The sequence below is a fragment of the Ictalurus furcatus genome, chromosome 15 (genome assembly GCF_023375685.1).
Source record: "Ictalurus furcatus strain D&B chromosome 15, Billie_1.0, whole genome shotgun sequence".
In the NCBI taxonomy this organism is placed as follows: Eukaryota; Metazoa; Chordata; class Actinopteri; order Siluriformes; family Ictaluridae; genus Ictalurus; species Ictalurus furcatus.
In genome coordinates, this window is record NC_071269.1 from 14,147,209 (window position 1) to 14,169,167 (window position 21,959).

Below are 21,959 nucleotides of genomic sequence, written 5' to 3' on the forward strand. Positions count from 1 at the left end.
CCAGCTTGGTTCAAGTTGACAGGAAGGCTGCAGTAACTCAAATAATTACTCTTTACAACTGTGGTGAGCAGGAAAGCATCTCAAAACACACAGAGTGCTGAACCCTGAGGTGGAGGAGCAGAAGACTGCATTAGGTTCCACTCCAAGAACAGGAATCAGAAGCCACAGGCTCATAAATAACATTATTTAACCTACTGTATATTAGACTATGTGAACCACAATTGCTAAATAAATAAACAAAGGGACATTAAAAAAATCCAGCTTGCTTGCTTAATTCCTCTTTTAATTATTAAATTGTGAGACTTGTTCTTGTTTCCAAAAGTAATTGTGTGACTTCAGTTTCAAAACAATTATAGTGAAGTATGTGTATTATAAATTGCTGTTCCTTCCAGTGGAACAAGAGTGGAAGAAGAAGGTGGAAGAAGAGGCTTTGGTGAGCATAAGGCAAAGTTAGTGTCCTTTCAAAATAGATATATAGACTCTAGCACTTATGCGCACGCCACACAAAAAGTCGCAACACTTTATTTTACAGTTCCCTAAGTTTTACTTATTAACATGGTAAAGAGTAATGTACAAGCACTAATGCTGAGTGTTTACATCATAAAACACTATATGTACAAGCTTGAGGTATTAGACAGGTCAGAGTGTGATTATACCTGACAATAACTGCTCAACAGTTTGTACTACACTGCTAAAACATAGAGAAATGCTAAACAAAGACACACACTCCTAAACATAACCAGCTCGCTAGTGCTTCAAATGATGTGCCTTGGAGCTCGTATGTTTTCCAAAGTGAGAACAAACACAACCTGAACTCTGTTTCAGCAACCTGCCCCCCATCTTCCCAACTATTCTCTAGGCCTGTTTGCACTCCTGAGCCCTGTAGTAAACAAGTGCACATATAACAAGCACCGGTACTGAGCTACAAGAGCTTAATGACTCTCAGCAGCACTGTCAGAAACAGTCGGTAGAGTTCAGCACTTAAGGGCATATGCTTCTCTCTCTCTCCATCAGTCGCCTGTGAAGAGCAACAAAACACACAAAAGAGGCTTCCAGCTATGGTAATGAAATTAGTCCTGTGGAATAAGAAGCATTAATGGCCTGAGACATGAGGGATGACAGGAATAATCTTATAAAGAACACTTGTGCAAAGCAGATGAATGACTACTGCTCTTGAAGTCTTTAAAGTCTTTATGCTGGTTTTGTGTGTGTGTGTGTGTGTGTGTGTTAAAGTAGTTTAGCAATCATTTGCAGGAGTGATTTGACAAGCAAAATGAAAACGCACTCGCATCCGAAATGCTCAATAAACTCAAACAGTGTTGCGTGTGTGTTTTCTGGCCCTATAACTAGTACGTCAATGAAACATCTTGAATCATAATGGCCATTTTGAGCCAGTATCATATGGTTTGATTTTTGGATTTGATTACCTAAAGTCACTCTCTGGCACTCTCTCTGCAAAATGATGTCAACATGCAGTTCATATAAAGATAATTTGTGGTAATAAGCTCCCATTACGTGCTATATATCTTAGTTTCATTAAAGAAGAAGCAAAATTTTGACACCAAACATGGTTTGCATCATAAAGTTGACACATTTTAGGTAAATGGACAAATTGTGACAATTTTCCCATGAAAAAAGTTTGTAATATGTTTGCTGGTTGTCAGTTTGGTGTATACAGTATATCCAGACCAGTACACTCAAAGTACACAGGACTACAGTGTACCTTTAAAAATCATTTAATGTACATAATGGGACTTTAAGGAACACTGATGTGGGGGCATGGTGGCTTAGTAGTTATAGCTCCGGGGTTGGGGTTCGAATCCTGCCTTCGCCCTGTGTACGTGGAGTTTGCGTGTTCTCCCCATGCTTCGGGGATTCCTCTTGGTACTCCGGTTTTCTCCCCCAGTCCAAAGACATGCGTTGTAGGCTGATTGGCATCTCTAAACTGTATGTAGTTTGTGAATGGGTGTGTGAGTCTGTGTGCGATCGTGCCCTGTGATAGGTTGGCACCCCATCCAGAGCATCCCCTGCCTTGTGCCCCGAGTCCCCTGGGATAGGCTCCAAGTTCCACGTGACCCTGTTTAGGATAAGTGATACAGAAAATGGATGGATGGATGGATGGATGGAACATTGATATACCCTTAAAACTCTACCCTAAAAGTTAATTTAAAAGTACATCATGCACACATTCCCAGGTAAAAGATACACACAAAATTTACAAAGCATGTCCCCTTGATGCTACCGTCCTATGACGAGGAAGAGTACAGTGTTTTACCTTGATTTCAGAGAGTGTATGGTGAAAAGACAGTGCAAGTCAGACAAACAGTTCTCGAAATGTTTATTACTACATTTAGTCTAAAGTGCTTTATTCATGGACCCAAACAAACAAAGCTGACATTTGCTCTGGAATCTGATTGTATCTGTTTGACTTGTTTCAGTCACTGATGTCATTTATGCTACATGTGAAGAATCCTATAGGATTTCATTTAGCTCATTTTCTTTCTCATGTTAAATACAAAAATGTTCAAACGTGCTCAAAAGCCAATGTAGATTATAGTAGTAACGTGATCCATGATGGAGCCTGTGTTTATACCTGTAACTAGTGATTAATGTAGGGAAAACTGATCCATGTCCAAGCTGCAGACAGACAGACAACCTCACTGGAAACAGTCCGGTTAAATCTGGATGGATAATCAAAACTGAAATGAAAATCCAAGCAATATTTATCATACACTTGTAATTGAAGACAGCGCATGGGTTTGTTACTTTTAAAAGGACTCATGTAACTCAACAGGACTTCACCTTGGTAGACTTGTGCTCTCTTATTAAAAGTGCTGACTTTATGTAAAGGGACTTCCCTCTTCTTGTGCTCTGTTCTCAAAAGAACATAGGCTTTGATTTTACAAGTGACTATTCTACTAAAATCTAAAGTCATAACTGACTCTATAATACTTGTAGAGGAACAGTGAAAATGTTGAATAAAAATATATTTTTAAAGGTCTTAGACACTTAAATGATATGCATCCACCTTGTAGTAAACTTAACTGTATGCATGTACAATCATTTGGTTAGGTTAATGTCATTACACTGTGACACAAGTACAAGCTGGAGAAGTGCAGAAGTTTTCGCTCAGCCTAGGCCTCATTGTCCATTTGGTTATTGAAATATGAAATATTTTCAGTGCAGCAGTAATCAGACCTCTGTCTATTGTATATAGGAAAGACTGGCTCGGTAATGGCTTTAACAAACGGAGAGCAACAGAAACCCTGCGCTTTTGAAAAATACCCGTGGCTACGCACATCTGCCGAAACTGCCCAGAGCAAAGATTAGCCGCATTTAAGAAATTCATATCATACCTTCTCAGGATCACTGAATGGCATGACAGAGGAATTTTTTTAATTAGCTAAAATGGCCTACAAAAATATTTGAGAATGAACGTAAATAATAATAATAATAATAATAATAATAATAATAATAATAATCACAAAAACAATAATAATGCCAGTGATTTGATTAAATGTTTAGTTTTAAATATATAGTTTAGATTATTTTTTTTATTTCTAAATTAAACAAAAAACAAACAAACAAAAAAAAAAAACACAAAAAAACCAAAACAAAACAAAAAAAAAAAATAGCCAAAATCGCGAATGGTCCACACTGGCATCTTTACGTAAAATAAAAGCACAAATGCAACATTGATATACAACACCTCAGCCATATATGTCCGTAATGAAGTGAAAATAATTGGAGGAGCAATAAAGCGTCATCAGTCATCACTGCTCATAGATGTTTTAATTATAAAGACGTATAAACAATATATGAAACTCATGTAGCAACAAGACCAAACGCTTTGCCAGTGTAGGCGTCATCAAGTAGATCTTCACAGTCGTACAACACAATCAAGTGAATATGTTCATTAACATATCCAAATCCAAAAATCACCATCATAGGCCAACAGATTCAAAATGCGTTACACAGCGTTTTCTCCACAAAGCACTGACAGAAGAGAGGGTGAGAGAATTTAGGATATGTTTGGCCCATATTGATGTCTGACTGTCTAAATGAATATACATGATAAATCGTCCCCCCTACCCCCTTTCTCATTGTGACACGTTGCATAGTTTACCAATAATAAACTAAATTACAAGGGGAAAATTCTGAGGTTTGCAGTGGCAATTACGCAATTACTGACTTATTAAAGAATGGTCTATTTTTCCATAGGATCACTGAACATGCACTCCAGTGCAATGCATTACGTCACATAGGCGATTGTTAAAATATGTTTTGCTTAATTAGGAGGACAGAGGAGAAAAGCGGCTGAATGTGAGGAATTTAAAAAAGCCTGTTCCAAAATATATTGCGACCCTTCGTACACATATTTCACATGACCTGGATGAAATATTATAGTAGGTATTTAAACATGTCGAAGAATTATGTATTATACTAAAGTTCTCTTCCCAACAACAAAACATTTCAATTGTGTATATCGAGACCAGCTGCGGGTAAAGTTCGAGTAAGCGCGCAGGTGTGTGTGTGTGCGTGTGTGTAAATCAAGGCTTATCGCTGCAGTGCTTGAAGAGACTCGAAGGCGCCGCCGAGTACGAGCACTTCTCCACGCAGGCAGCTAGCGCAGTGCCTGAGAACGGGTACACGGTGGTGGGGGTCTGTCCGAACGGGGCCAGTGCGCTCGGTACGGCCGAGGTGAGCGTTTGGCCTTGGTTAAGGTACGCCACGAGCCGGCGCATCTCCTCCAGAGCCTGCGCCTGCATGAGGATGTAGTTCTTGGCGAGGAGCAGCGTGGCGATTTTGGACAGTTTGCGCACGGACGGGCTGTGTGCGTACGGGATGACGGCGCGCAGGCCGTCGAGAGCATCATTCAGGTCGTGCATGCGCCGGCGCTCGCGCGCGTTGATGCTCAGGCGCAGAGAGCGCTGCTCCTTGGGCTTCTTGGCGGCCGGGTGCTTGGGGTCCTCTCCAAAGGCCGAGCTCTGTTTCCGAGCGTCCACATCGAAGCTGTCGTCGTCGTCGCTCGTGTGCTCGCCGCCGCTCTCCCCGGATTTGGCCGTCTGCGCCGTGAGGAAGTCTGCAGCAGCGGAGGAGGCGAGCGGGAAACGGGCAGGACTCGATGCACCGTGACCCGCGCCGAAGCCCAGCGCCGCTTGGCCGTAACGCTGCGTCAGGTCCAGAAGCGTGTCATTGCTGATTGATTTCAGCAGATTCTCCTCTCGAGCATTCATTATGAAAAAAATGGAAACGAATTACAAAAATAAAAATAAAATTAAAATCAAAAAAAGATTAAAATCGGGAAGTGAAACCTTATCCGCCGCGTTCCTAGTCTCGATTTCTCTCTGCGCTTTCTCGCGCTGTCTTCTTGCTTCCTGCAAGTCCTCACGGCCGTGCCCAGAAACTGTGAAAGTTGTAATCTGAGTCAACCTTGCTCCAACCCGCTTCTTCCCTCGCGCGCCTGATCTGGTCACCTTACACAAGCATGTGATGTGGTAAAGACGCACTCGGTTATGATACGCGCACTTTAGACACCTCGTGCGAACTTGTGCGCGTGTCCTTGCTGCTGCGCGCGCTGCGGTCTGCCCTCGCCCTGGGCACAGTGTGGCGCGCGCTCCGTCCTACAAGAGCGTTAGTAAGAGCGCGAGGCCCCGCGGGATTACAATTCTGTCCAATCAGCGAGGCGTTTTAATTAAGAGGATTAGAAGCCTGCTGTGTCTTCATTGTAACCGAGAAAAAAAACCACAATAGCTGGACCGGACGAAATAATGACATGAAAGTGTCTGCAGTGAACTTCAGATATTAATATTTCTGACATTTATCAGCGATTTTATACTAGCTAAAAGACAAAAATACAAATTAAAAATACCCCTCTCTCTCTCTCTCTCATATATATATATATATATATATATATATATATATATATATATATATATATATATATATATATATAGTTTAATCGGTTACTTGATCATACACCAGTAGAGTCTCATCATTGTGTTGTGAACTCTAGAAAGCAATCATTTTCTTTTTTCTTTGACTTTTGAAATATATCCAAGCCTAGATAAACTCGTCTAATTCTAGACTTTCCCCTAGACGATTAAAGTGTACACTTTGGAATAAAATTTCATGCCTAACAGCAACAACAACAACAACAGCAACAACAACACAATGAATTAAAGATAATGTGTTATCGGAATGATCGTAAGAATGAGTTCAGGAACTAAACACAAAGTCTTAAAGAGCCTCCAGATTTGATCCCATACCACAGTTTCCGGCTTACGGCAGATCTTTACCTTTCTACTATGTGGGATTCAGTGGTTAATGTTGATGTGGGTAATTCTGTTTTCCTTTAAATATTGATGCTGACCCTTTCTGCTCTCCGGACTTGACTGATCCAACCTGATGCCCTACCTCTGTATGGAGCTCTCATCAACTGAAGGCTACATTCTGCCACTGAGGACGACCTCAAGCAGTGCAGCCTGGAGATTGCTGAGGATGGTACTTAGCATGGAAATGGTTTTGGACCTCAGTTCCACATGCACATTTTCGCTGTGGTTGCTGGGACTATGGTTGCTGCGATGGCCTTAGGACTGCAATTACCACATACAATTTTGCACTCAAGTCTCCTTTAGAGAACAGTGGACTAGTTCAACAAACAGACTTCATATAAAAACCATAATGAACTTTCGTCTACTTTCACACTATCCGTTGTTACCCAGATGAGGATGGGTTTCCTTCTTAGTCTGATTCCTCTCAAGGTTTCTTCCTCATATCATCTTAGGGAGTTTTTCCTTGCCACCGTCGCCACCGGCTTGCTCAATAGGGATAAATTCACACACTTAAAATCTGTATCCCATATTTATATATTTCTGTAAAGCTGATTTGAGACAATATCCATTGTTAAAAGCACTATACAAATAAAAATGAATTGAATTGAATTTAAATACAAATCGAGACCATGAATTCGTGAATTTGAGGTCATACCCGACAATTATTCTATTACAAGCCATAAAGTTTTTAAAGCAGGTCCAGCTTTCATACTGTTTTGGTGTACAACGTCTTACACAGTTAAAGCAAAAGGGAGAAAACAACAACAATAACAACAACAACAACAGCAACAAATAGGACATCAACATTCCAATGAGGGTCATACTAACTTATATCTGAAATCTGATTGCATTTTGATTAGATTTTTTAATGGAGCTGAAATGAGGAAGTTGGACAGCTAAATGGCTACCGGTACCGTTAACAGTAGGCTATTTACCGGGACTAACTCAGTTGTTTTTATTTCCGCTTAGAAACGAACAGAGCAGCCTACACAGTGCTGGAGCATTGATCATAACGTCTAAGACAGCCTTAAAACAGATCTAAACACTTAAACGCACCTAAACAGTTAATCACACAGAGTATAAGTAGGCCACTGGGACACGCAGCGAACCGTGTAGCCTGAAAAGAACTGCAAACATGCTGCTCCTGCCGCCGTGTGGTCGCTGTTCCACATTACAACACTCCATATAGCCCTGTCTGAATGACTTCCCTATTCATATGGCAGTGCACTACATTATTACAGGGCCAGGAGTGGACACAGGCTTATATATATATAAAAGAACAGGGGCACCTAGAGGGAATTGACTAATTTTTTCCCTACTAGGCTATAGACATACCCTATAGTGGGCACATTTTCTCATACACATAAAAAGCAGGCATGTATAGGAAACCCTATAGAGCACTGCATCTCATTTTCTCCAATGGAAAGACACCAATCAGGGCACTTTATTATGTTTCCTCACATGTATGGGAACCCTATAGGGCACTGCATTACATATTCTCCACTGGAAGGCACTTCATCAGATTTTCTCATGTCTACTGGCACCCTTGAGGGCAATATGATACTTTTGTTCTGTTTTGTTTTTCAATTTGAAGGGCAGCAATTATGGCACTTAATCATGTTTTCTTCGCTCTAAGGGCACCCTAGAGGGCACTTTTTCACATGTTGTATAGGGACAACCTACAGGGCATTTTCACAGCAAATTGTGTTATCTGTGATTTCTGTCAAAGGTAAATCCTGTTATTGTTGTTACTGCTGTGAGAAATTAATTACAGAATGTTCCCTAGGCCAACATCTTTAATGAATTTGATGGTAGCTACTCTGTACATATAATATATGTATTGTATGTGCATATAAAATAATCTAATTATGTTGATAATTAATTGGGGGGGGGGGGGGAGTGGGGGTTCGTGTTTAGCACTATTGCCTTGCACCTCCAGGGTTGGGGGTTCAAATCCCAGTGTGCACTGTGCCTGCGTGCTCTCTCTGTGCCTCAGGGGCTTCTTCCGGGTACTCTAGTTTCCTCCTCCAGTCCAACGACATGCATTGTAGGCTGATTAGAATTCCCAAATTGACCGTAGTGTGTGAATATGACGTCCAATGTTTCCTCTGCTCTGTACCCCAAGTGGGATACACTCCATGCTCCCCATGACTCTGTGTAGGATAAGCGCTACAGAAAATAGATAGATGGCTGGATAATGAATTTGAATTTTTAAAAATCTTGTTGTTAAAATTTTATTTATTGATGCCATTAATAAGTATGCTGCAAAAAAAGACAATGTATTAAAAATATAACTGTGGATGAACGCAGCCCTGTGACGGTTTGGCACCCCGTCCAGAGTGTCAGTGGTTTTGTGCCTCGAGTTCCCTGGGATAGGCTCCAGGCTCCCCAGCGACCATGAGTAGGATAAGCAGTATGGAAAATCATTAGATAGATGGATGGATGAAAGTAAGAACCTAAACTAATGAAAATCTGTGTCCCAAAATACAAAAAAAAAATCATTAAAATGACTTCTAATCAGGCTTGACAAAAGGTTAAAACTTGCTTCTATAAAATATGATAGAAACATTTTCTTTTAAACATGATAGAAACATTCTTCCTTCACATTGAGGATTTAAGAATTTATCAGCAAGAAAGCTTAGACAAGTTGGAAATTCAAAAAGTGTCCCAATATATCTGAATTCAGAATCAGAATAATTTTATTTGCCATATACCTTTACATGTATTAGGATTTTTTTTTTGGTGTTTGGTCACAACATGATACATTCAACACAAACAGCTCAGACAATACAGTAGAATTCACCCTAATTTTCCACTGAAAATACAGAGAACACTACAAAATGCCTGCAAGCCAAATAGTGAATTTTATGGTGAATAGGGAACCAGTTCAGACATGGCTTGTATTTTTGTGGCTTCGGGTCAATAAGTAAATTGTAATGCCTAGATTCAGAACCTGAAAGGGATCCATGTAGAAATGTATAATTATCAAAAGAACCCTTTTAGAATCCTCTTTTCTATGAGTGTACCACTCTCATACAGTGGAATAAGTATTCATTCCCTTTCCACACTTATTTAGTGTTACAACCTGTAACTGAAATGGACTTTACGTCTTATAAATGGACTTTATAATGGAGATTATTGTTATGAGTCTACACAAAATAGCACATAATATTAAAATCAGTGTTAAATCAATATATTGCAATTTTGTTTTTTTAAAAAAAATTTTTTATGCTTTTTTTGTTTTTTTTTGTTGTTTTTTTTTTTTTACAAATAAAAAGCAAAAAAAGTTGTGATTGCTTCACAGAAGTAATTCACTCACCCCTCTTGCTGTGAAACACCTACAGTAAGTTGAGGGGAGTGAATACTTATGCAAGCTACTGTATAACACAATACATTTTTTGGTCTTTATAAGTCCATGGCCTAGAAGTAGGCCAAAATGAGTCCGGGCAGAATACTGTGGTGACTTATTTTAATATTCTTACACATTATGGGAAAAAAAAAGATCCCAAATATGGTTCTTCAAATATTCTTAAATTAGTTAAGAGTTCTTAGCTTCCTAACACAGTTATATCTGGAATCCATTCTTTTAGGAAAACATTCAGGGGTTCTCCTAGAGCAGTGATCACCAACGATCTTCCTTTGAGATCTACCTTCCTGCAGGTTTCATCTCCAAACAAAATCTAATACACCTGTTTTATTTGATCGAGAACTCCTTAAGGCAATGATTAGATGGTCAGGTGGGCACGATTATGGTTGCAGCTAAAGTCTCTAGGAAGGTAGATCTCCAGGAGGTCTTACCCTAGAGGGACAACCAAATAACCCATAAAGGTTCTAGATTTAATCTTATTTTGTTTGTTGAGTGTAGATGAGATAACTGAATCCTATCCTTTTTTAAAACTGTTCTGATCTTAACAACAATAATGTTGTTTCTAATGCAAGTGCAAGAAGTTGCATGATGTTTATGTTCATAGATTTTTGTATATGTAATTGGAGAAACGATCCTGACAATATGCACAGAAGTGCCAGTAGGAATTTTGAGCTAACTTAAAGGTTAATGTACTGAGACAGATCTGGGCCATTTTCATTTTCCTGGGCAATTTCTGTCCTCTAGCATCCTCTTAAGCCACTATCTACTATCTAGATCAGTGATCACCAACCCCCTTGAGATACCTTCTTGCAGGTTTCATCTCTAACCAAAATCTAACACAGTTGATCAAAAACTTTTTAAGGCAATGATTAGATGGTTAGGTGGGCATGATTATGGTTGGAGCTAAAGTCTTCAAGAAGGTAGAGCTCCAGGAACATGCTTGGTGACCACTGATCTACATGCTATTGCTATGTGTGTGCACAAATGATTGAGCAACAAACATTTAATAGTTAAATACAGGCCAGGGAAAGGGGGGAATCACAAACCTGGCCACACAGTTTCCTTTCAGCCACTACACATACAAACACTAGTTGAGGAAGAGCTCCCCCTTGTGGAAAATATCTACTAAATACGAGGAAGCATGATTGAGCTACGTGCTGGGTTTACGGGCTGCTTTGCATCTAAACAAACAAACAAAAATAAATAAATAAATAAATAAATAAATAATGTGGGTGTGGTTGTGGGTGTATATATATATATATATATATATATATACAGGTGCATGTAAAAAAAAAAATTGAATATAGTGGAAAAGTTAGGTTTTTTTCGAGTAATTTAATTCAGAAAAGTGGAACTTTCATATATTCTATATTCGTTACACATAAAGTAAACTATTTCAATCCTTTTTTGTTTTAATATTGATGATTATAGCTTACAGCTCTGCTTTTGTAGAAGCCCAAGGCTCATCCTTGCTTCAGTGGATAATCTCACCTGAATACTGTGGACTTGTACAGTGCTGTGAAAAAATATTTGCCCCAACCTGATTTCTTCTGTTTTTGTGCATATCACATACTAAATAGTTTTAGATCTTCAGAACAAACAAAATACAATATAAAACAAAGGCAACCTGCATAAACACACAATATAGTTTTTTATTTATTATTATTTTTATTGAAGCAAAAAAAAAGTTAACCAACACCTATCACCAATGTGAAAAACTAATTGCCCCCTTAAACTTAAAATCTGGTTAAGCCACCTTTAGCAGCAATAACTGCATCCAAACGCTTCAGATAACTGGAGATCAGTCTTTCACTTTCTTCTAGGACTTGGACTTACTCGGTTATTCCCCTTTAGCATTTTCTGGTACAGAGCAGAATTCATGTTTCCCTCAATTACTGCATGTTGCCCAGGCCCTGAAACAGCAAAGCATCCCCACGCCATCACACTTCCATGCTTGACCTTAGCTATGATGTTCTTTTTGTGAGAGTCTGTATTTGGTTTACACCAGATGTAACGGCACACCTGTATTCCAAATAGTTCCACTTTCAACTCATCAATCCACAGAACATTCTCCCAAAATGTCTGAGGATCATCAAGGTGTGTTTTGGCAAAATTCAGAAGAGCCTTAATGTTCTTCTGGGTTAGCAGTGATTTTCAACTCCCCACTCCTCCATGGATGCCATTTTTGCCTGGTGTCTTTCTGATAGAGTCATGAACAGTGACCTTTATTGATGCAAGAGAGGCCTGTAGATCCTTTGATGTTGTCATTGGCTCTTTTGTGACTTGCTGGATGAGTTGTTGTTGTGCTCTTGGAGGAATTTTGGAAGGTCAGCCACTTCTGGGAAGGTTTACTATTGTGCCGAGTTTTTCCATTTGGAGATAATGTGTAAAGATTTAAGATCACTGTGGATCTTTGGAGTCCCAGAGCCTTTGAAATAGCTTTGTAACCCTTCCCAGACTTTTGTATATCATCTTCTTCCTCATCATTTCTGGAATTTCCTTAAATTTTGACGTAGTGTGTTACTGGATAAGAGCTTTTAACTTCATGCTGTTGAAAAAGTTCTATTTAAGTGTTGATTTGATTGAACAGGGTTTGCAGTAATCAGGCCTGGTTGTGTCTAGTCTAGCTGAACCCCATTATGAATGCAGTTTCATAGATTTGGGAAATTAGTAACTAGGGGGCAAATACATTTTCACACAGGCCCTGATGGTGTTTGATAACTTTTTTGTTTCCATAAATAACATTATCATTTAAAAACTGTATTTTATATTTACACAGGTTGCCTTTGTTTTATCTTAGATTTTGTTTTAATTTCTGAAACAATTTAGCATGAGATAAACACAAAAACAAAAGAAATCACAGAACTGTAGTCATAAAGGCTGTCCTGTGCTCATCCCAGGACTCTCATTCACAATATGCTCATATTGAACATCCTTTCAACATATGTAGTTCTGTTTGACTTCATAGCAAACAGCTATAAATAATGTACAGTACTGTGCAAAAGTTACAGTATTTTCTTTAGTACAAACTTTGTAGATTTTTTTATTTTATGACTTATACATTATTGAGTCAGTACAAAAAACATTTTAGATTCCCAAACATTAGTTTTCTAGCACAAAATTAAATGTTACAGAACAATGTTTGTATGTCATTAAAGAAAGCAGCATATTACATAAGAGACACTTCTCAGACAAAAAACATAATGAAGGCTGCTGAGTTTTGCTGAAAAAATAAGAAGCAAGTGCGACAGGCATTGCCTTACTTTGTTATGTAGATATGGATAGTAAATGTTCCTAACCTTTGCTGTACCACATTAGGGAAGATAAGGGAAGATAAAAGATAAGAATATACCTCGCAATTAGATAAAAATGTACCTCACAATTAGACAAATACTTAGCTAACATTATGTTTAATAGGAGATCCAAATAAATAAAAACACCATGACTATATATATATATATATATATATATATATATATATATATATATATATATATATATATATATATAATTTTTTTGGCCGCATTGACATCTGCAGTTCTCTTTCATAGCTAAATAAAACAGTTTCACAAGTTCTTAATAACAGTGAATAGTATGGCTGTCACGTCACAGCATGCTGCAAACTCCATTTCCCAGTAGACACCACGGCCTACAAACATGGTCGCTTCGGACTACACTGTTGAACTGTTCTGTTTACGGATGTGTGCCTTTGTCCTGCCTAGTTCATTATATTTGATAATCGCCTGATCATTGCCTGTTTGACCTTGAACCTGCCTATTATTTTGGATTTGTTGATAAAAACTGCTTTACCTGTAACTGCATTTGTCCTCGCCTCCATCTGACAGTGGCTAGTTTATATACAAGATGACTGTGACTGGCTTTCAGAAGCCTAGCTCTTAGATAAGCATCACCCCTTAACAGGATATACAAAATGTAAACTTCTGAATTCATTCTGCTGCTACCATCATGAGTTACATCATCAATAAAGATTAGTGAGCCAGTTCCAGAAGGAGCCATGCAAGCCCAAGCCATGACACTACCTCCACCATGTTTCACAAATGAGTTTGTATGTTTTGGATCATGAGCAGATCCTTTCTTTCTCCACACTTTGGCCTTTCCATCACTTTGGTAGAGGTTAATCTTGGTTCCAGAACTTCTGTGGCTCATCTTTGCATTTCTTTGTAAATTCCAATCTGGCTTTCTGATTCAATATTGTGGTTTGGCCTCTTCTTCAAACTGTGACATCACAAACTTATGATACCTTCATGGTGTGATGCCTTGTGGAAGTTGTTGGTGATGTTGTTTTTTGGTTTTTCTTCACAGCTCTCACAATTGTTCTGTTATCAGAATTAATTGTGATTGTAATTGTAATTGTTCTGTTGTTGTTGTTGTTTTCCCTTTGGTCGACCTATTTGGTGTCTGTTACTCAGTACACCAGTAGCTTCTTTCTTTTTCAGAACATTCGTGCTTAAGAAGCTGCTTTTAAATGCGCTTTATAAAATAAAGTTGTTTATTATTATTATTATTATTATTATTATTATTATCATTCCAGATTCATGTATTGGCTATGCCCAATGTTTGTGCATTGCCAGTTTATTTTCCCTCTTTTCACAGCTTCAATATGGTTTGCTTTTCTCCCATACACAGCTCGCTAGTCTTCATGTTGGCTTATCCTTTTTTAACAACAAATACAGTTTTCACAGGTGAGACTGAAGGCTCAAACCAAAGGTAGATGTTCAGAGTTATTTATTGTTTAAACAATCAATCTACCTGGGACACACCTATGTAACAAGAAACACCTGTCAGTCACAAGTTCCAGTATTTTTGCTCGCATCAAATTGGTTGGCCTGATACAAAATATGCCATATTTGATGACATTTAACACATCTTCTTATATTCGTCTTCTGATTTCAAACCTAAATGTCTTCAGTGCGCAGTAAAAACAAATGAATTGGCTTTGCCTTTCCAATAGTTTAGACGGGGACTGTAAATGTATAACTATAAAATCCACACTAATTGCATTGATGAAAAGAAAATGGAAAGAGAAGCCAAAGAACATTCATTTTCCATAATGGGTCAAATCATAAATGAACTAAAAGAATACTCAACGTGCTGTCACTGCTGGTTGTTAAATCAGAGCTTGTTAAAGACCTGGACTTAGTAGTTGAGTTTGAAAAGCAAGTAAAAGCAAGAAGGAAGCCAGTCGCCTAACATAAGTTTACCTTCTACGTACCCTGAGGCAACACAAATACTTATAATGGATGTGTAATCTAGTAAAGTACATGTTTTTTTTGGGTTTTTTTGGCAGTGGTTCAGGTTATGGTGAGGGGCGGTCAGGGCTCTATTCACTGGGGAGTGTAGCCTTGTATTCATTGGTTATACAATAATCTACATAGAAATGTATTGTTACCAGTGGCGGCTGGTAATTTTTAAAATAGGGTAATCACAGTTGCCTTTAAGGTATGTACATATATACCTGTGTGTGTCCTGTTTTATCTGTTTTATCTTTCAGCTGTTGTTCTGGCCTCTTGTTTAATTCTCAGTCTTTCCTCATTCATATGAGCAGGTCAACCAGAAATCAGGTCAACAAAATTAGTAGCATCTGTCATGTTGCGCTAAATAGAAGATAAGCTGCTAGATAGCTAGTGACAGCTGGCTAATAAAACCTGCAAAGAAACCCCCAAAATCCAAAACAAATGCAAATAATAAAAAATTGCTTCATTCTTATGATTTCTTTACAATATTGACCAAAATACTTGTGTACAATTGTTATGGATTAGGCTATTGACTGCAGCTCCAAGCCCTCAGTCTGACTGCTAGCAATATGTATAAATTTGTGATGTCAGTTATGTTCATTACCATTTCAATAATTGGCAGTTGGTTAAGATGCTCAGCTCCTCTGAGAGATCTCCCACTCACTATATGGAGAAGCCATGTATCTGAGCAGGACAAGCGAACTTTACAGGCAAACTTACAATTAACTATGTGCTTTACTATGCAACCCCCCCCCCAATGAGTGTTACTCTTCCACCCATTAAAACACAGTACAGTTGAATCCAGTGCCGGACTGGGACAAAATTTCAGGCCGGGAGTCTCACACTTATCCAGGCCACCTCACACACCCACAACCAATTTTTAAAACACTGACAACCCTATTTTTATTTTCCTAAATTCAATTTATTACACACAGTATAGTCATCCCATAAAAACATAAACAAGAAACCTAGAGGTCGTGAAGCAGCCCTAATTTATATCAGCTTTCATGGGTATCCCAAGCATTTAAGAAACACCAGAAGTGCAAAGCTGCCAGTAACTCTCTACATTTCACTCACAAAAGTACGTTAAATGCAGAAGAGCGGTAAACAAAAGACACTTTTTCGGCCATTTTTCATGTACCTGTCACTTCTTCACCAGGTCTAATGCTATAAACAAAACTGTCTCCACATTGTTGGAATAAAAAATGTTTAACCTCACTATAATTTGTGAGTACAGAATGTAAATTTATTTTAGTTAAAATTAATGTAACACACTAGGGCAATGTTTTTGTTTTTTTTTGAGACTTAAAAATACTTAAAATACCTGAGCTTTAACCTTACTATATTTCATACAAATATATTAAAGCGTATTTAATTTCTCTTTATTTACCTCTACCTGTCATCTCAGGTTGACCCTGAAGTGTGACCACTGCACAGAGCTAGTGCCGGGTTAACTCTCTCCACCTTATTGTGAAAAATATCAGAAAATAGTTGTTTTTTCAACCTCACATATGGGCAGACATCATTTTCTAAATTGCCTAAATATGTGTTAGCACAATACGAACTACATGATGACAATATCTATTTAGAAAAATCCTAATATTGAACATGATATTACCTTTTATGACTCATAGCTTGGAAAAGTGTTTGTTGTTGTTGTTTTCCCTAGCTGTATTTATAATTTCAACATTTAAAATAACAACATGGACGGCTCTCTAAATGTACTGTATATAAATTTGAATATTTGTCTGCTAAATGACTTAGTATTATAACTAGTGACACTGTGGGTAATACCTGTTTAGCTAAGTTAGCAAACACAAACGTACAGTATTTACAGACGACCTGTACTTCTGACCTGCACTTGAAGCCCTGAACAGGTCAGTAATTTTGCTACATTCACTGCTTCTTTTTAGAGGGCTTTCTTTTTGCATGGCCTTTCCCTCTCTGCTCCACCGGGCCTCTTCCTCTCCATCCTCGCTCTGTGCAGTGATGACTCTGTTCAAAACCGTTCACCGGAGCTGAGGAGAATGGTAGCATTGCAAGTCAACACTAAGAGATTCATGATTTGTTATAGATTTATTATCGAATGCTGAAGTCGGAAAGGATCACTTGAGTACATAGGACATGCAATAATATAAAATAATTAATACATTTGATTAAATTAAATTTTTTTTAAAAAAACAGCAGGGAAGCAGAACAAATCAGTTGTCAGGCCACCGGAAAGTCTCCTGGTGCTCCTGATGGCTGCTCCAGGCCTGGTTGAATCCGCCATTGAAGCCCATAGAAGCCATGCTTCACTGGATTCTTATGGGTGCTGTGTCATGGGTTTCAAAGAAGATTTTAATGCAACCTGTGCTGTCTACCTATAGCAGTTTGTGTTAAATGGAAAACAAAACAAACAAACAAACAAAAAACAGTGAGCTATTGTTGTGAAATATTTGAATATTTTATATTGATTTTACATACAATATTGTATTTCACCAAGCGTGATGAATAATATAGACACATTTCTACATTTAATATACAAAACATTTAATTCCTTCGTTTTAATGAAATTCAAGGGGAAAGCTGGCAATCACATGTGACAACAACAACAGACTTCTTCTATCAAAGGCCTGCTTAAAATATAAACACTTTCTGCATATTTTATTACATATTTTATTAACTAACTGACTAACTAACTAAAGCATCAATTCAGTGTTTCCCAATCCTGTTTAATACTGCACTGCATATTTGAAGTCATCAGTTACACTCATAACAACCAGGAAAGGTTCTTTAAAGTTATGCCATATGGCACAATGGATAGAACAATCATTTTCAACCACAAAGATCCTTCCATGTAATAGTGAGATTTACAGTGGGAAATTATTTGTTTATTGGTTCTCTCTGGTGCCAACACATTTGCTAGCAGATGCAATGAAGTGTTCAGAAATATACAGTAAAATCCAACAATATCCCATTAGTATCCCACAACTTTCACTGTTTTGTATTGAGGAAAGATTGTAATACTTGCAGAGAAACGTGATCTGGTGAGAGATGAATTAGTCCTGGTGTGATGGTCCTTTGATACAAAAGTAAACAAAGAAGCTTAATATTAGCTAGCTAGGCTACAACTGTAAAACTTCTCCTCTATGGCTTCCCTCTGTGGCACACCTATTGCAAACAGCATGCACATATTGTATATTGATGCCACAAGCAATTGCTTCTGAAGTGAATGCTTCATAATTTCTTCACAATCAGACAAAGCAGCAGAAAAAACTGCTTACCAATCAGTAACATCAATTATTATTATTAAAGAAATGATTGAAGTATCCAATTTGGTTGATTTTTAGCGTGTTGATTTGATGTCTGTCCTTTATGTGGAAGCGGGGTTTTGAGCTCGGGATACTGGGTGGAGTTTCACACATTCTCCCCTTGTCTGCATGGGTTTCCTCTGATTGTCTGGTTTCCTCCCACCTCCCAGAAACATGCCAGATTGGCTATGCTAAATTGCTCTTAGGTGTGACTGAGGTAGTGAATGTGTGTGCATGGTGCCTGCAATGGATTGGGATCTTATCCAGGCTGCATTCTTGCCTCACACCCAGTGTTCCCATTATAAACTCCAGATCTAGCACGATCCTGACCTGGGATAAAGTGGTCAATGAAGAATAACGAATGTGAAAGCAGGTGATATGTAAAACAAAGCAAATTATGCAGTAGTGGCTTGGCGGTTAAGGCTCTGGGTTAAGGCTCTTCTCGGAAGGTCAGGGGTTCAAACCCCAGCACTGCCAAGTTGCCACTGTTGGGCCCTTGAGCAAGGCCCTTAACCCTCTCTGCTCCAGGGGCACTGTATCATGGCTGAGGTGTGCGAAGAAAACATTTTCACTGTGCTCTACTGTATATGTGACCAATAAAGATTCATTATCATTATTATGGAGGAAGACTTTTGCAGGTCCTGCAACAGTGTTGTATACTATATGGCTAAATGTATGTGGCCACCTGCTCATCACACCCATGTGCTTGTTGAAGATCCCTTTACAGATTTAGTCCCCCCTTTGCTGTTATAATATTTTCCACTGTTCTGGGAAGGCTTTCCACTAGATTTTAGAGCGTGACAGTGGGGATTTGTGCTCATTCAGCCACAGGAGCATTAGTGAGGTTGGACACTGATGTTGAGTGAGGAGGCCTGGGATGCAGTCAGCATTCCAATTCATCCCAAAGTTGTTCAGTGGGCTTGAGGTCAGGAATCTGTCCAGGTCACATCTTCCACTCCAACCTTAGATTCAGTGAAGGGTAATGTTACAGCATACAAAGACATTCTATACAATTGTGCGCTTCCAATTTTGTGGCAGCATTTTGGGAAAGGCTTACATATGGCTGTGATGGTCAGCTGTCTATATACTTTTTGGCCATATAGTATATTTGATGCAATTTCATTTGTGTTACAAATGCTTGAAACAATTTCCCACTTTGAATTCCCACTTTTTTGTTGTCAATTTTTGAAACAACTTCCCAGCTGATTTTGTCCCTGTCCACCCTTTGCGTATGCTGTATTGGTTTGCTGATCCGAGATCACTTTTGGATATCTCTGGCATAGCTAGATAGGCAATCTGTATAACCGATGTGGAGCTGGACCTGAAGTGAATCAGGAGTGTTTTGCAGAATATGTAAGAACGTCATGTTTGCATGTTCCATGCACCAGGAGGCGCCGTACAACAACTCAACTACATGTCTTGAAGAATATCAAATGCACAACTACATAGAGCAGCAGTTTCCTATGTCTATAATGTTCACCCGTGTGAATGTGCTGAATGAAATGAATTGCTTACTGCTATATATCCTAAACTACTTAATCCATTGATTTTATCATTGACCTCTAGCTATTTATGCATTACAGACTGCATAGGGCCTTTCTTCATTGTCTAGTATAGCGAGTATAGTGAGTATGGCCACCAAACAGCTTTTCTTTACATTCAGAAATGGGTCCTATTTGACATATAGACATATACTTGACATACAGTGTACTACAGATAGTGTATGAGACCATATCATATTTAGTTTATGTTATAGGAATAAGGGAGTTATCACTTCATATGTCTTCACATTTCAGACTTGGGTTCAAAGTGTGGGGCCAGAAAACCACTGTTGGTCCTTAGAGAAAGATCCTTTTCCCTCAACAGCTCAGCTCAAAGTGGATTGTATTCTCTGGATTGTATATGTAATTAACAGATCATTGATGAAAGCTAGTCTCTTTGAGAACATTTTTAATCCAGTTATACAGTCATCTCTTACTGCTTTGTGGACAGGTTTGCTACAACATCTATTACAGGGTGTTTCAGGCTTATGCATAAGTCAGTGAAGCTACCCTACAGTAACTTTAACCATATAAAGTCTTTATCCTTTCTCCCTGTGTCCAGATAATTGATGTGAGAATGAGGTCAGGAAAGATGCAACACCTTTGGTGAACACATGCCGAAAATGTGGACTTGTATTCACGACGGGTCAGACACAAAATGAACAGATGAAAAGGAGAGAGACTGTTGATGCTGAGTCCTTTACATTTTCTTATTTCTTCCACTTAGCAAGCAGAGCCATGTGTGTGTGTGTGTGTGTGTGTGTGTGTGTGTGTGTGTGTGTGTGTATGTGTGTGTGTGTGTGTGTGTGTGTGTGTGTGTGTGTGTGTGTGTGATCAATGGAGAGAGGCTTTGGAACACAAGCATTTATTATCAGGCTCAGTGAACCTCAGGCCAGACATCCAACCATCCCACACTTTCCCTGCTTCTACCTCCTATAACACACCATGAAATTATGGTGCTCCACAAACATTGTGATCAAAATGGCTCATTTCACACCATTTGTTCTGTGTCCTCCAACCATTTTCCCTATCAAAAACTGGTCATTGTCAGCAGCCGGGGTGTGGGTATATTTAAATTGGGGTGCATTTATGTGATTTATGCCTGGCGTGTGTGTGTGTGTGCGAGTGTGAGTAGAGAGAGGATGAGGTTAAAGGTAATGTGTATCCTAAAAGATGAAATGAGAAAAGCATTCTCTGAAGAGGATTATCACATAGCTTTTAGCTATGGGAACAATTTAAAGTTCACATTCCCCTGCTGTTCTTATACTTCCGTACCTCTAGCAAATGCGAAAGGGTGTGTGTCGGCCCTCTCTGTGCAACACGGTGCAATGGCAGCCTCTAATCTTCTCACTGTGTTCACTCCATCTCTACAGAGGCTGCTAAGGAGCACACACACACACAGAAAGAGAGAGAGAGAGAGAGAGAGTTTTTTTGGTTGTTGCTAGGTGACCGTTAATCTATAGTTAAATACAAAGATCCTGACGTTCACCCTGAGTGAAGGATGCAATTAGGAAAATGGAAAAACCGAGACATCTTTAAACACATTGTTTGACAAGAACTATTTTAACCCAGTGACTATTGGGAGAGAAATAGCATAAACATCTGAAAACAAAGCATGGCTGGCTAGTGTAATGGCACGCACACTGTGCCACTGATTAGCGGCTCCCTGTTGCCACAGCAACCATGGGGCAGTCAGCTCCAAGGTGACATGCCACTTAATGCCCTAGAATGCCATCGAAGGCCACAAGGGAGCAGCAGTGCCCGTTTCAACAAAACACCATGAACCACAGCATTGTAAGTATGCGTCTGTACATAATGCCAGGTGGTCCTTGATGCAGTGTTCCTGATGGTCCTTGATAATTGACAATATAATCTACAGTGCATTATGCTCCTGTGTGTGACTGCCTTGTCAACCATGTTGTAAACACTTATCGGGTCAGACGAGGTCCTACTCATGACCTACAGTCTAGAGGGGAGTGTAATTTTGAAGGAGATAAATGCAGAGCAGAAGAGATAGTAAAGGCGACTGAGATTATCGCCATCTGTTCCATGTAAGAGAACAAGAGAGACAGACAGTGTGTGTGTGTGTGTGTGTGTGTGTGTGTGTGTGAGTGAGTGAGAGAGAGAGATTGACAGTGAGATATATTTTTTGACTGACAGCAATAAAC

The 21,959-nt window shown here is 38.9% G+C and overlaps 1 protein-coding gene across 1 annotated transcript; it reads right to left on the bottom strand.

Annotated features, from left to right (window-relative positions):
* Window positions 1-3,777: 3,777 nt before the first annotated feature.
* Window positions 3,778-5,663, bottom strand: bhlhe23 (basic helix-loop-helix family, member e23). The gene has a single exon (XM_053643574.1). The coding sequence runs from the start codon at window positions 5,235-5,237 to the stop codon at window positions 4,551-4,553; it is 687 nt and encodes a 228-aa protein (XP_053499549.1). The 5' UTR covers window positions 5,238-5,663; the 3' UTR covers window positions 3,778-4,550.
* Window positions 5,664-21,959: the final 16,296 nt, after the last annotated feature.